This window comes from Hibiscus syriacus, unplaced genomic scaffold, assembly GCF_006381635.1.
Source record: "Hibiscus syriacus cultivar Baekdansim isolate YM2019G1 unplaced genomic scaffold, ASM638163v2 tig00117056_pilon, whole genome shotgun sequence".
Taxonomy (NCBI): Eukaryota; Viridiplantae; Streptophyta; class Magnoliopsida; order Malvales; family Malvaceae; genus Hibiscus; species Hibiscus syriacus.
Window position 1 is genome coordinate 8,843,411 of NW_024063539.1, and position 16,396 is coordinate 8,859,806.

At 34.1% G+C, this 16,396-nt stretch overlaps 1 protein-coding gene and 1 pseudogene across 1 annotated transcript; one reads left to right on the forward strand and one right to left on the reverse strand.

Moving 5' to 3' along the window:
• Positions 1 to 10,372: 10,372 nt before the first annotated feature.
• On the reverse strand, positions 10,373 to 12,244 carry LOC120198521. Its single transcript, XM_039199833.1, has 5 exons — positions 12,173 to 12,244; positions 12,019 to 12,076; positions 11,815 to 11,932; positions 11,603 to 11,720; positions 10,373 to 10,489 (listed from the first exon to the last, which is right to left on the reverse strand). The coding sequence occupies exons 1-5, from the start codon at positions 12,242 to 12,244 to the stop codon at positions 10,436 to 10,438; spliced, it is 420 nt and encodes a 139-aa protein (XP_039055764.1). The 3' UTR covers positions 10,373 to 10,435.
• Positions 12,245 to 12,447: 203 nt separating this feature from the next.
• LOC120198522 lies at positions 12,448 to 13,729 on the forward strand (annotated as a pseudogene).
• The last annotated feature ends 2,667 nt before the right edge of the window (positions 13,730 to 16,396 follow it).

Genomic DNA, 16,396 nt, shown 5'->3' on the forward strand with positions numbered 1-16,396 from the left:
AAATCTTAAAATCCATTTAACTTAATTTGTTATATCGAAATATTAAAATGTTTCAACAATCTCCCCCTAACTTAATTTGTTATATCGAAATATTAAAATGTTTCAACATAATCAATATTCCATCCATTTATGTCTTTTAGTTATCTATTCTTATACTTAAACTTCTTAACAATTATATCATTCATTTAACAATTATTATATTTGACATCACATATAATATACATTTTACCTTGATCGATTATATCATTCATCGGATGCCAAATATAGTAATTTTTAAATGAATGATATGATTGTTAAGAAAGAACATTTCATTCTTATGGGAATCTCACATTCCCCTGACCATCGATCAAGATTATCGGGAATGACATTTCCAACCAACCAAATAGGGGAATGTGGATTTCATTCTTATGGGAATCTCACATTCCCCTGGGAATCTCACATTCCCATGACCAAACACACCCTAAATGTTATAATGGTGATTGTCATAATTTAATTGGACCATGGAATGAGATCAATGAATATGACTATCTATCGCTGAAATTGGCTTGCACCAGGACGATACTCCCCAATTCCTAGCACATCCTGCAAAATGTATTGACAAACACCTCAAATTTAAGCAAAAAACAGTAGGCAACAAATGAAGATCAAATCAATCACAATATGGGAGTAGCTGTGCAAATGGATCTTTGATCGATGCAAACAACTTATCTAGTAGACCTAGACTATAGGAAATGAATAGAAAAATTTGTGGATTATGGTATCATGAGATTGAAAAATAGCAACAACGAATTCAGGTTAGGCAACTATGCTCACAAGGTGGGACCGACACATGATTTATGCTAAGGGTCAACATATAAAATTTTAAGGGGACTAGCTATTAAAATTTTAAGAAACGACCGCCACCGCTCATCTCCCTCGATCCATCCCTCCTCACAAGTATACAGGTTCAACTCTGAAAAACCTCAAAAGAAGTTCAGTCATTCTTGAGCTGAGTTTGAGCACAACTCTAGTTATTGAATGAGCTAAATTTGAGTATATAATACCTAATCTGAATAACTCATGAGGCTAATGTGTTTTTATATTAAATTATTATTTTACCCTGAAAATTTATAGGAACAAACTTGAACTCAAACTCGAGTTTAAATACACGAATCTTGTAAATAAGCTTAATTAAGGCCAGCTCTACTAGTTCAACTTTATTTGGAGGCAAACTTAAACTTAGATAAACTGTATTTTATTGAGCTCAAACCAAATTCCAAACAACGAGTTCTGAAACGAGCTTGAACTTCTAGAATAAGTTGACTCGATTCAATTACCATCCAAATAAATTTACCTTGATCAATAACAAGAAATAACAAGCAACTAGAATCAAGAGAGAATCAAAGAGAAAGCATCAAACCTCAAGTTTGAGCATTTCAAGCCTATTTTCATTCAATATTCATTTTCTTTCAAGAACACTTATTGTGCTCAATTGTATTTATTCTTGAGTGTTCTTTCTTTGTTCTAGAATTGTGCAAACATATTTGCCTTGTGAGGTTTTTCTTGTAAGTTTGCAAATTTGTAATCTTCTCTTTGAGAAAAGAGTGTTCTCAAGAATTGGGGTATATTCTTGAGGGAGTTGTAAGGTTATCTCTTTGGCCTCAAAAGAAAGAACAAATTAGTGAATTTGTTGGAAAATCCATAGTGTGGATAGCTAAGGTAGTGGACGTAGACTTTGGTTGATAAAGTCGAACTACTGTAAATCGCTGTGCAATTACTTTCAATTTTCTGTAAAAGCTTCCACCAAAATTTTTATTGTCAATTCACCCCCTCTTGGCCGATTCCATTGATCGATTAACCCAACAAGTTACCCTCGTGGATACCGTGACAGCCGATTTATTCATATCAAAAGGTGATCGACGATTTTGGGCTCAAAATTGAACCATCAAAGGGAGAAATCAAGACCGTCAACACCGAAGAAGTTTCAATCGTTGGAATGACACAGAAGGTAGAATTGAAGATTGGAGGATAGAAGAACAACATAGACTTCATGATAATCCCTATGGATGACTTTGATTTTGTTATCGGGTTAAACTTCCTTATCCAGATCAAAGCCTCTATTATTCCCTATGCCAATGTCACGAGCATTATGGATTCCCGATGGCAAGGTAGTGTCTTATTGATACAAGGTGATTAAGAAGTAACCAAGACCTTAATAGTTATTCAATATGTCAATAATGCCCCAAAGAAGGTGAACACCACCTTGGGTACTACTTTTGAAGTCACAAACAAAGCGATAAAGTAAACCAAAGCAAACCTAGCGATGAGGGTGTCGCTAGAACAGGTGGGGGAGAATGTCATGGGCAGCAAGGTCAGCCCACACCAAACTACCCGTGGATCCGCAACCAGCACAAGGCTGGCTGCTCCCACCATGGTGTCGAGACCAACACCCATCAGGGCACGACATACGCAACCCAGACGGTTCACGAGGACCACACCGAGACCAAAGCGCACACAGCATCTCATAGGGTCAAGATACACACGCCTCAAACTACTTATAAGCATGACCTACGCACGTCCAACACTGCCTTGGGCTGAGGCCGCCGCACACCAAGGGTCGCCTAGGGCTGAGCTCGCCATACACCAAAGGTCATCTAGGGCCGAGGCTGACACACTTCAAGGTTTGCCGAGGGCTCTAACCTGCACACAATGGGATGTAATAGGGGCTGGGGCCAACGCACACCGAGTGTGTGCCTAGAACTAAGATGAGAACACAAAGAGGGCCGTTTAAGGATGAGGGCAGTGCATATCGGGGGCACACAGGGCCGAGGCCTGCATACATTATTGGTGCACTGAAAGCCAAGGCCAGTACTGACTTAGGTCCTATCCACCTATCAAGGCCGATCATTACTTTGAAAAATAAGACAAGTAGCATAGTCCTTAGTTGAATAGGACTCAAATATTAGAGTTTTAACTAAAACAAGAGTTTTACTTGTAGTTAAACTAGGAGTAATTATTGAATGTAAGAGGACTTCACTATAAAAGGAGGTATCCCCACCTCCATTGGATATATATAGAGTTTTTGTGTGAATAAACTCAGGCATCCGTGCCAAAAATTTCCTCCACATACGCTTACTTACGTTTTTCAATGTTTTCCCATCGTACTTATCTCCATAACAACATTAACCGAGAAGTTTGGAGTTTAGGCTGACTTAGAAGTCGAGTGACCGAGTAAGGCTTCTAAGGGCCGCACGAACTAGTTAGCCGACAGTCTAGTCCCGTGACAATATAAAAAGTAAAAAAGATAATAAGAAAAGAGAAATTATATAAAAATGAAATATTAAATTAAAAATAAAATAAAATGTTTTAAAATAAAATATTGATAAGAGTGTACTAAGTACAAACTCGGGTTAACTGTTCAAAAAAATATATAAATTTGAACAAAATTTAAGATCTATATTTTAAACATAATCAAACTTAAACGAACATAAAATATTTTAATGATATTATATAAATTTGGCCCAATCTATAAACACCTCTAATTCAATCGAACCTCCATGCTTTAACAATAACATTAAAAGAAATATCTATGTATATCACAAAAATTCTAAACTTACCTCATGTTTTTTAATAGAAGTCGCTAGTATTATTAAAAAAAAATAAATATCCATGATTGTAATAAAAGTTTACAACTATTATCGTAAACTAAATATATAATTTGGACATTTTCCTATAATATTCAAACTAATAACTTTAAATCATATAAGGACATACATGAAAAAGGTTAAAAACCCAACCAAAATACTCGAACAAAAATAGATACAAGCAAATCTGAATGCATCAGCAAATAAACCACAAGAGGGATTAAGTTATTGAAAGACCTTTGAGAACCACAAACTAAAGTCGAGCGTCGTGAGAAACTATCTAAGATCGAAAAATCGCGTATCCAAATTCAATCAGAGTGTCCATAACAGGGAAGATCAATTGGATTACAAATAAGCATTATATTGACCAGCCGTGACGTCATCAAATCCAACCCTATGAAAACATAAAAAAAATAGTCAAATGACCGAAAAACGTGCCACAAAAATAGAAAAAGTGCCACAAAGACAGAAAAATATGTCATAAAAACAGAGATAAACATGTCATAAAGACAAAATTATTTTTATAAAAACTAAAAAAGAAACAAAGAGACAAAAGAAATGGCGATCGACAACTAGCATCAAAATTAGTACCGCTACTGACGAAACAAAATCAAAGGAGAAAAAATTGGTCTGATATATAAAAAATGGTATAAACTTTAAAGGAAAAAAAAGACAGGGAGGGGATGGGAGAGCGGCTACTTGCCTCATGTTTTTAATTCATATAGTGATTACTAAAACGTGATTTTTAGATGGCCATGCTGAGGTGATTATAAGTTCAAATGGTTGGGTTTGAGTTGTATAATATTAACACGTGTTATGTTTGTTTAAATTTATTTTATTTAAAATAAAAATTTTAAATTTTATCTAAGTTCACTTATATTTATAAATGTCTAATCCAAGTTCATTTTACATTTATCCATATTATTTTTAATTTATTAAAAAATTGTTTTATTTATAATTTAATAATTTACGTTTACATATTTCTATTTAAATCCTAAAATTTTATTACTATATAAATTTAGACTAAGTTTTATCCGTTCAATATAAATTCTATATAAAAAAAAATTCTAACCCTAAATTCAGGGCACGATAAATCTTCACTCCTTAAGAAAATCCTGTTCTCAAAATTTTGTCTGATTTACCGTCAGATTTACATCATTCTACTACTATAATACGTGTCAGTATATTCCTTCATAGATCATAAAAGATTTATACCTAGTTCAAATGATTTATACTTGCACACTCTTTTGGATATGTATGTAAACGAACCGAATATTTAGTGAATCATTCGTGAACCGTTTAACGAAAAGTTCAATTATTTTTTGAACGAACGGATATAAACATATACTGTTTGTGTTCATTTGGTTCATTTACAGTCCTATTTCTTGAGTCCTATTTCTTGAGGTACTTTTCATTGAACCTTTGTGGAGGTCTAACTTTATTTCTATATATATGTTCTGAAAGTATAACACTATGAAAAAAATAGATTTCTCCTTGGCGTTATTTATTTCTATGGCAAATTAAACTCTATTATACTTCTCAAATTTATGACGTCCATAAAATTTAACTTATTTTCTACTTCTCAAAATCATTATGTCCATTGTTTTCTTGTTCAACACGAAAAGTCGTTACTAAATGCATCTCTAAATATTTTACTATCAATGTCCAAAACTTAGCATCAAGCTTTTTTTGGATCGCTTCAGTCCATTAAACTGCTCCAGTAGAAGTGAGAACATATCATAATTGATTTTGTTTTCGATTTACCCTTGCCTCTAAGAAGCATGACTCTATTTGGTTGATTGTTGATTGTTTCACCAAGTCAGCTCATTTTATTTTGATTCAAATAGATTTTAGATACTTGTATCTATATCATTACTACCTTACATTCTTAATTGGATGAACAATCTAAGAGATTTATTCAAATAAAATTCCTCATGAATTGAATAAGTCTATTGAAATTCTAAAAAAATATGATTCTAATGATTATTCTTTCTTTTGTAGACAATAGATAATATACTTTGAGCTTGTTCAATTAACTTTAAGGATAGTTAGGGAGAAATCCTTACCCCTAATTGAGTTTTCGTATAACAATAGCTATTGATCTTCTATTCAAATGGCTTATTTTGAAGCTATGTTTGATCGTAAATGTCGTACTCCTCTTTGATGGTATGAATTAGGTGAAAACTTATGCATTGGTCATGAATCGATCCGATAAATTAAGAAGAAGATCAAGATAATTTATGAGCGATTAAAAGCTACCTTTGATAAACATAAAGATATCGAGTTGGATATTAGAGACATTAATTTTAAAAGTTTCTTTATGGAAAAAAATTATCGGTTTTGATAAGAGGAAGCTCAATCCTCTATTCATTGGTCCATATGAAGCACTAGAAACATTTGGCCCCTTAGCTTATTGATTGGCTCTACCTCCAGAGTTGAGCCAAATTTGTAATGTGTTCTACGTATCTATGCTTCGTATATATCATTATGATCTTTCCCAGATCATTCAATATAAATATGTGAAAATCTAACATGATTTCATATATGAAGAAGAACCAATCGAAATCCTAGCTAATGAATAAGAAAATTTCTCAAGTAAAAGTGTTTTGGAGGAATCATAAATTTAAGGAAGTCACGTGAGAATCTAAAGATTGAATGAAAGAGAATGTTTGTATCTATTAGTTTTAGGTAAAATTCGAAGATGAATTTTCTTCATAAGAAGAATTGCAACTCCTTAAATTTCTAAATTGAAGAAATTATCGAGATTGATGACCACAAATTGATTTTAATGGACATTTTAACAAATTTAATTTGGTTTGTTTGAATAAAATGAAGACCAATCTATGATTTTAATTGAAAAGTGGAATGAAAGTTCAAGGACTATATTGGAAGATAAGTGGAAGATGAAGCTTTGTACAATGAATATCCTAAAAAACATAAATTAGAGCATAAATTGGTGGGTTTTGATGGACATTAGCTAGATAGGTGCCAAACTTATATTACAATTGGTTTTCTGACATTCATCAATTAAGGAATTATATCAAAAACATGTTGATTCCTTCTCCCAATATTTTCATCCTTTGTCATCTTAATCAAGTGCTCTTAAACTCCGTTATCGAGAGCTTAAACTTAGAGAGAGGAAGTTCAATCTTAATTGAAAAATATGTTGGAAAAAGTGAGTGAATATCGATGGATTTAATAATTAAATTAAATTATAATATTCTAAATTAAATTAAAAGATATATATCTTTTCTAATTTGAATATTAGTAGGATAATTACTCTTTTTAAATATTTCAAATTAAAAGGTATTTATTATATATTTAACTTTGAATATTAAAATATAATTATATCATTTTGAATATTTAAGTTAAAAGATATTTATTATCTCTTTAAGTTTGAATATTGAAAGGTATCTATATCTTTTGAATATTTCAAATTAAAATATATTATTGTATGTTTAAATTTGATTATTAAAAGATATATATTTTGAGTAAATCACTTTTGAGAATCTTCTATAAATAGAGAGCTAACATTCTATGTTAAACACATCTCAGAATTTAAGAACTTCAAACAACTTGAAAATTATTTTTCTCACTTTCTCTAATTTTTCGGTGATAGGTAAAGACAAGGGATAGTTTGTGATCTCGACAATTGTGTTATTGTATGTTGATCATTTAGTTATTGTATCCTGGGAGATGGACGATCGATGACATCGAGCACCAAGGAGTGACCAAAAACCTGTCTTAAGAAAACTGTGTAGCAACAAACCTCAACTCGTTTTCGATCAATTGATCAATTAGATAGAGTATTTTTTATATTCTATTTTTGTTATTATTTTTATCAAGTTTAATTTCGTTTGCTTCATCATCTTAGGTGTGATTATGGTCTCGGATTATGATACTTCTAACAATTCTAAGACAAGTAAATTCGTTCCTTATCTTTTATTTTTATAATAATATTTGAATATTATTATCATATTTTCTATTTTATTCTTGGATTAATGATCTTGTCTAACAAATTATTGAGTGCATGTGTAAACCAAGATGCCAAACATGTGTTGCGACTTGTCTTGCTACAAAAATTAAGAACAAAATAATAATGTGATATAAAAATTAAAGAAAAAAAATAGGAAATATCGACGATTACAACCAATTTAAATGCTGGTGTTGTCACCTATCAACCCGAAAAATAGTGTTATATTTAATTATTTTTAATTAATGTTTTTTTTAAATTTTATCAACGAGTTAATGTATTTTAAATAGTCTGGGATTTGACATTAATTTGAATTATTACTCCCATTTAATAAAATACATTTTAATGTTTAATTTACGACAACCTGTGTATTTCAAATAATAACTTTCTTTTCAAGTAAGGGTTTGCCCAAGCCTAAGCAAATAAACGATAAATAAAAGTATTTTCGTATTACAATTAGGGTAAGAAACATAAACCGCCTTCATCATCTATAAAAACAAATACCACAAGTTGTCTTATTTGCATCACTCTCCCGCAAAAAATCTTTTCTTGAATAATTTCTCTTTGGTGTTCGTTCAACAATGGTGGTGTTTTCTAAAGGAGACAAAGTTGAAGTATGCAGCAAAGAAGAAGGGTTCGTGGGTTCATACTATGAAGCTAAGGTTGTCTTCATTGATTAACAACACCCGTTACAAAGTCCGGTACAAGAATTTGGTTGAAGAAGAAGATCAAACTCAACCGTTGGTCGAGGTAGTTCGGGCCGACGAGGTCCGACCGGTGCCACCTTCTGTGATCGTGAATAGAGCCAGTCGGATTTTTAATCATCTTGAAAGGGTGGATGCTTTCGACAATGATGGTTGGTGGGTTGGGACTTTTTCAGGAAAGCAAGGATTGAAGTACTGGGTTTATTTTGAAACTACTGGGGATGAGCTTGCTTACGGTGCTTCTCGGTTGAGGAATCATATTGAATGGTATGATGATCATTGGGTTTCCTTCAAGCAAAGGTTTTAGATTTAGGGTTTGTGATGCTTTTTGGAATTAGGGTTTCTTTTGTAATCATATATTTTTATGATCTCAACATTTTCATGGAACAGTGCTGTAATTTGCCTATGTTCATGGCTATTAATATTTTGATATCTGAGCTCTTATTTTCAAATTAATGAGCAATGTATGCACAATATAACAATCAATTTTTCTCAATTCAAAGATCAATTTTCTTTCTATTGATTAACGGGGTTTTAATGGTTTTCTTATTTACTTTATATTTTATTTTATTTTGATACCAACAACCATTGTTATGAATTATAGTATTTTTGGAAAATAAATAACGAACGACCTAATGATGATTAATAAAATTTAATAAATAGGTTAGCATGTTATCCCATTCAAATTTGAAAACTCAACTTGAATAAAATAATTTTAAAATAAAATTTAAATAATAAAATAATACTCGTAAAATTCGATAGATTAATCACTCAAAATAATTTTCTATTATGGCTTCCAAATCCAATAGTCATGAGCGTGTAACTTCTGATATTTTCCAAAAACCTACTTTATTAAAATTCTCTTACTGATAATCAATAGGGTAAATTAAATAATCACTAAATTTTATTATCTCTTCTATTTCATTTACTGTATTTTTATTTTTTCAATTTATTCACTAAATTTTTAAATTGTTCATGTTTGGTACTCTGAATTATTTTATTATTATTTTAGTATGAAATGACATTTATTATTATTATTCAATAAAAAATAATTTAAAATACAAAATTAAAATCAGAGGATGGTACGAAATCCATACTTGTCAGGCACATTGCTTGATGGTCATGTATTTAGTAAGTGAGAATGTTAATTTTTCTTATTGTTTTTTCCCATGCCTTTGGAAGTGTGTAATTTGACTAAAAAACAATTCCGTTTGCCATGAATAATACGAATAAACAAGTTTGATGTTATCACCAAGAATTTGTTTTTATCATTTAAACAACAAGCTTTGATGGGCATTTTAGCAAGCAATTATACAGTTATCAATGGGTCAATCAGTGGTACTTGACCCTAAAGTAGTAAGCATTTAACCCTAAAGGTGCGTTTGGTTCACGGAATGTAAGATTATCAGTGGGAATAAAAGATTACCAGGGAATAAGATTACTGAGAATATTGTATTTTGTGTTTGGTTGGTTTAGCAGGAATGTAAGATTACTGTGTTTAGTTGAAGGAATAAAAGATTATTGGAATGTATATTTGATCAAATTGTCCTTATTATATATTTATTTTTTTAACAAGTTGAAAAATATTTATTTATTTCCTTTAAAAAATTTAAATTCATAAAATTTATATAATTTTTTACAAAATTGAAAATATAAAAAAGTTTAATGAAAGGGTAAAATTTTATTTTAACCCTTGAACTTCATATAAAATTTTAATTATAGACTTTTTTTTGTAAATCTAAAATAATTTAAAAATAAATTTGTAATTTAACCTTCGTAAAATTTTTATTATTCAATGACAGAATAAGGATATTTTTTAAAAAAAATTTTTTTAAGGGCATTTTAGTCAAAAACACCGGTAATCCAACAATACTTAAGGAAATGGAGGTAATGACATGCCCGGTAATATACCTAAAAAATCCAGTATTAATAATGTAAGATTACCGGGAATGACATTTCCAACCAACCAAATAGGAGAATGTGGATTTCATTCCCTTGGGTATCTCACATTCCCTTGGGTATCTCACATTCCTTTGGGAATCTCACATTCCCCTGACCAAACACACCCTAAATGTTATAATGGTGATTGTCAGAATTTAATTGGACCATGGAATGGGATCAATGAATATGACTATCTATCGCTGAAATTGGCTTGCACCAGGACGATACTCCCCAATTCCTAGCACATCCTGCAAAATGTATTGACAAACACCTCAAATTTAAGCAGAAAACAGTAGGCAACAAATGAAGATCAAATCAATCACAATATGGGAGTAGCTGTGCAAATGGATCTTTGATCGATGCAAACAACTTATCTAGTAGACCTAGACTATAGGAAATGAATAGAAAAACTTGTGGATTATGGTATCATGAGATTGAAAAATAGCAACAGCGAATTCAGGTTAGGCAACTATGCTCACAAGGTGGGACCGGCACAGGATTTATGCTAAGGGTCAACATATAAAATTTTAAGGGAACTAGCTATTAAAATTTTAAGAAACGACCGCCACCGCTCATCTCCCTCGATCCATCCCTCCTCACAAGTTATACAGGTTCAACTCTGAAAAACCTCAAAATAAGTTCAGTCATTCTTGAGCTGAGTTTGAGCACAACTCTAGTTATTGAATGAGCTAAATTTGAGTATATAATACCTAATCTGAATAACTCATAAGGCTAATGTGTTTTTATATTAAATTATTATTTTACCCTGAAAATTTATAGGAACAAACTTGAACTCAAACTCGAGTTTAAATACATGAATCTTGTAAATAAGCTTAATTGAGGCCAGCTCCACTAGTTCAACTTTATTTGGAGGCAAACTTAAACTTAGATAAACTGTATTTTATTGAGCTCAAACCGAATTCCAAACAACGAGTTCTGAAACGAGCTTGAACTTCTAGAATAAGTTGACTCGATTCAATTACAATCCTACTTAGAAACCATCGAGTTATTGACCAAGCACCATCTTTCCTGATCATTGATTGCTGAAGCAATTAACTATCTTATGGTACATTACACATGCAATGGTCGTTAAAATGTAAAACCCCCACCATTTCCCTTCTTCAATCCGGAATAATAAAAAATGAAAATCTATAAAAGTTTGCAATTAATAATCAACAGATATCATTACCCTCAAAATTTTAAACTCAGACTACCCAATTACTTGTAGTTTGCAAGATCTTCAACAAAACTAATATTTCTCAGCAAACAAACAACTGTTCCAAATTAGGGGCGGCACTTAGATAGCTTAAAATCTAAGAATCAAAACTGCAAATGTGAGATTTGTGAAGGGAAACGCCTACCTGGCAAGCTTTGTTCTTAGCTCTAGTCTCAGCTGTACTAGGGATATCATGGTTTGGTTTTAGAAATCTCTTCTCCCTCCGCTCACACGAACCCCATCCATCAGAGAATCTCCCACCTCTGGTAACATGATCAAACTAAATGGTAATGCAAACACAGTAAATGGTAACCATTAAAGAGGTACTCCAATTTCTCAAGAGTTTAAGGAACATACTGCATATAAGCTCGAACCACGAATTCAGCACGCTGAACATTGCGATTTTCATCGAATTCAACGTTCTTGTCTTTGATTTCGTATGAGACATTGAAGTAAAACGATATTTTCCTCCAACCTCCAAAACTTGAACGTCAGGTTACAGTTTTTCACCTCATAATATCAATTAGAAAGAGGTGAAGAAGAGAACCAGAGGTAATTTACCTGACTTTTTAATAAAAGGACTTCCAGAGATCATCGTACAATCAGATTTCTCCAAAATCTGTTCATTTAACGAGAGATTACTGTTTTGATGTTTAATTTAAAATCGTATTTAAAATGCCGAAGCTAAGTTTCTGATAATAAAATATTTAATTACCGCCATGGCTGCATTTTGATACTCCTTAAACAGTTCAACCGAAGGAAACATTCCGGACAAGCTATGCGTCATCCCTCCCTTCTCCTCGCTCCTTCGACAACTCCTCGGCGCACCTCGGATCCATTACCCACGTCAACTCTTCCGAAACCCGGCGACAAATACATCTCCGACGACTGGTGATCCGGCAATGAGGTTACAGGTGTCCTCTGCACTATCGCCATCGGGCTTGTCTCGCTTACTTGGGAAGCGCAAGACCTCGTGATTTTGTAAGGCCGATGATAGGCTTCACCTGCGTCAGCAAAGCGGCGGCGATTGGAGTTAGGAGGGGAATAAATTTGATTGCTAGGGCTCTGAATTGTTTTTTGCGGGAATTTCCGTTGAGGAGAAGGGTCCGATACGGGGGAGGGCGGGGATTGATGGTTGGGGTATTAGACTATTAGTGTATGTTAAGTGTGATGAGAGTATGAATGAATGCGTGAGGCAGTTGACAGTGTTAGTAATCTGTTAGGCTATTAGTTTCAGGTTGTTAAGGCATATGTTAATAGATTCAATATTCATTCAGTTCTAAAGCTTTACATAGCTTCCTGCTCATCTCTTATTCATGTTCACCTTGCCATTAATGGCCCCTTCTCACATGGTATCAGTCGCTAAATGATCCTGGCGTCGTTTACTCTTCCCCTGTTGCGCCAGTTTTTTTTTTCTCAAGCTGTAGTTACTGTAGACTTCATCGCAGGGACAAAGCGCAGTCGTTTCGTGGATCTCGAATCACCATAGCCATTGTGATCGGAGTTCTTCTTTGCTGTCTCATTGCTTTCTTTTCCCTCATGGCCTCATCAATACCACTGCCTCCGTTCAAAACCGTCGAATTGGCAAATCAAGTTTCCAGATTGGTTCTTCGTCGTGTGAATCCTCAGAGCGGAGTAAGATGCTGAAGTCTGAAATCGTATCACTATCAGAAAAGAATTCTGAATTAAAGAAGCAGGTCAGGAATTTGAAGGAGAAGTTGCAACTGGCCCAACAAATAAAAGATAATGTCCAAAAGCAGTTTTCTGGTTGGGTGAGCAGCATAAAACTGGACCTTTTGGTACTGTCAAAGCTTTGCGAACTAACCCGACTGTGTTCCTGATGAATTTGTGAACCCAAGATTGGCTGCGATCTTGGAGAAAGTTGTTGTTCAGAAAGATATTATAGTTGTGCTTGCAAATTCAAATGTGAAAGAGATGTTGGAGGTTTAAGTTTCTAGCATCAAGAGAGTTGATATACCGAATTACCTAGTTATAGCTTTAGATGACAATATTGAAGAATTCTGCAAATCAAATGATGTCCCAGTGTACAAGAGGGATCCGGATGCAGGTATTGATGCCGCTGGGAGAACATGAGGCAATCATGCTGTCTCTGGGTTGAAGTTCCACATCTTAAGGGAGTTTTTGCAACTGGGTTAGCTTCCTTCTATCAGATGTTGATATAATACTTACAAAATCCGTTCAACCATCTTTATCGGGATTCGATGTAGAGTCCATGACTGATGGTCACAATAACATGACAACTTACGGATAATGATATGTCCCTATTAAGGAAGAGAGTATTGATTTCAAAGAAGATGATATTTGGAGTTCCTCCGCGATCTCATCCGACAAATCTAAGTCTGAAGATAAATCAGACGTCGGCACTTCCAATTCAAGTCGAACGGAAGGAAGGATCGACACTTCCGATTCAAGTCGAACGGAAGGAAGCAACGACACTTCCGATTCAAGTCGAACGAAAGGAAGCATCGACACTTCCGATTCAAGTCGAACGGAAGGAAGCATCGACACTTCCGATTCAAGTCAAACGGAAGAAAGCATCGACATTCGATTCAAGTCGAACGGAAGGAGACGACACACTTTGATTCAAGTGTTCATCTTTTTCATCAAGAATGTTGAGAAAGCAGGGAGAATATTAGACTATTAGTGTATGTTAAGTGTGATGAGAGTATGAATGAATGCGTGAGGCAGTTGACAGTGTTAGTAATCTGTTAGGCTGTTAGTTTCAGGTTGTTAAGGCTGTTAGAACTGCTGAGCAGTTACAGCTTTGTTAGCTGTGCAAGTGTGTATATAATGTCAGCTGATGTATTGCAAATAATATACCTTCTGTATCAGTATTCTGCATATGTTAATAGATTCAATATTCATTCAGTTTAAAGCTTTACATAGCTTCCTGCATCTCTTATTCATGTTCACCTTGGCCATTAATGGCCCCTTTCTCACATGGGGTATTTGATTGCTAAGGTTTTGCGGTGGTTGGAAGAGGAGTGGGAGGCGACAGCCGAGTCGATTACCGCCATAATGATGTCGTCTAGGTCTTTGTTGTCGATGGCGCAGCTTACCGGTGAAGTTATAGAGTTCATTCTATCTTTAAAGGGAAGATATAGCTGGATTCACAGTTCTTCGTTGGATAAATGCATCGAGGAGTTCAGGCTTAAGCAGCCGGGGGAAATTTGATCTGATTTGAATTCAAATCTAAAGACTCGAGAGGAGATCAAACGGTGTCGTATTTCAAACTCCGAGAAGCAGCTTCTCCAGCTCCGAACTTGTTAGGAACCAGTTAGTTCTAGAAAGGGTTGGATTTGGTCAGGGTATCAGTTAAAATGGGCCAAGAGTGTCATTAATCAGGCGCCAGTCAAATTCAACTCGATTAAAAAAATTTAAAATTTTATTTTAAAGTCTGCTTATTAACTAAAAATATTTTAATTTTTTTAATAAATGAATTACATTTTTAAAAAAAAAATCTGAAAAAACTTTTTATTGTATTTGAATGGTATAATGTAAACTACTTTCATTGGTTGATAAATTTTCTAAAAATTATTTCTTCAATATGAACTATAAAAATGTTTTCAGTTAAAAGAGTATTGAATATCATTTTTTTTAACAATTTTGATAATGTTATCCCCATAATAATTATGAAATGAATATTACTCATAAAATTGTCGATTTATACAAATGAAAATGTTAAAAGCACTTGGTAATTTCTTCTTCAAAGATTAATGATTGTACAATGAAATGAATTATCAACAGAAAATTGTTACATTCGATGAGCTATAGATATTAATACACAAAAATAAACTTTTATAAGAACAGAAATAAAACCACTTGTTGCAGTTTAAATTGACTGCGTGGTTCTCAACTCTTTGTTGTCAATTCCATGTACTTAATCATGTTTAGATCAGGGCAATTTTACGCGGCAACCCGAAATTCTGGTAAACCTTGATTTCACCATCAAGTGTGGCAGCAAACGATTACTACGCCCCATGCTGTTGCTTCCGTAGGACCGGCTGCTCCGCCACCCACGACATCGAACCATGACCAAATGGATGGCGATACTGCCGGCAGCGAATTCGATTCCTCCAATTTCGCGGGGACGGGACTCGAGTTCGAAGGCGGATCGCCAGCTTGTATCGATGAAGATGACATTGATGGTGAATCGCCTTTCTTATCGATGAAGATCCTAAATTCGAAGACGACTCCTCGCTGATCCGGGTTCGACATTAGATTTCGGCAGGTTCTTCTTCCGATGTGCAGTTGCTTTTTCTCCATCGTTGTTCTTCTTGTTGGGAAGTGGGTGGCAAGCCTTTCTTGTTTGGTTGAATGTCTTCATTGATTGGTGATATGTCACATGACGCGTTCGTCTTGAGTTCCTCTTCGCCTGTGATCCCCCATTGACGGAGGCTCACCTTTTATAGTTCCGGTCCACGGGATAGCTACTGAAACAGCCTTACACGGAAACAGCTCGGTTCCGCGAGCATTTACCGCAGTTCTTTTCCCGGTGCCAGTGATCTTCGGCTCGTCGTACCTCCAAAAGAATACCTGGGAATCTTCACTTGCAGTTAACACATATTTCCCATTTGGAGTAAACGAAGCTGCAATTTGACTACTAGTGTTCGGAACCCTGAAAAAACCATGTAACATAAATGCAGAAAGTGTCGAACAAAATGAAAGCGGGTAAGAAAATTAAAGTATTTTCCGGAGCCATACCGCTGATCCTATAAATCACTTCCGAACCTTCCAGGATTCGGATTCGAGAATCCGCCGAAGTAACGCGTACTTGAGCTGGATTAGTTGGACAAAACTGGAAACCGGTGATCTTTTTAGCATTAGCCTTCTTGGTTTGAACGTTAATCAGTTCTTTCTGAGTAATTGCATTCTAGATCATCATTAAAACAAGAACATTACAAAACAATTCATGGGA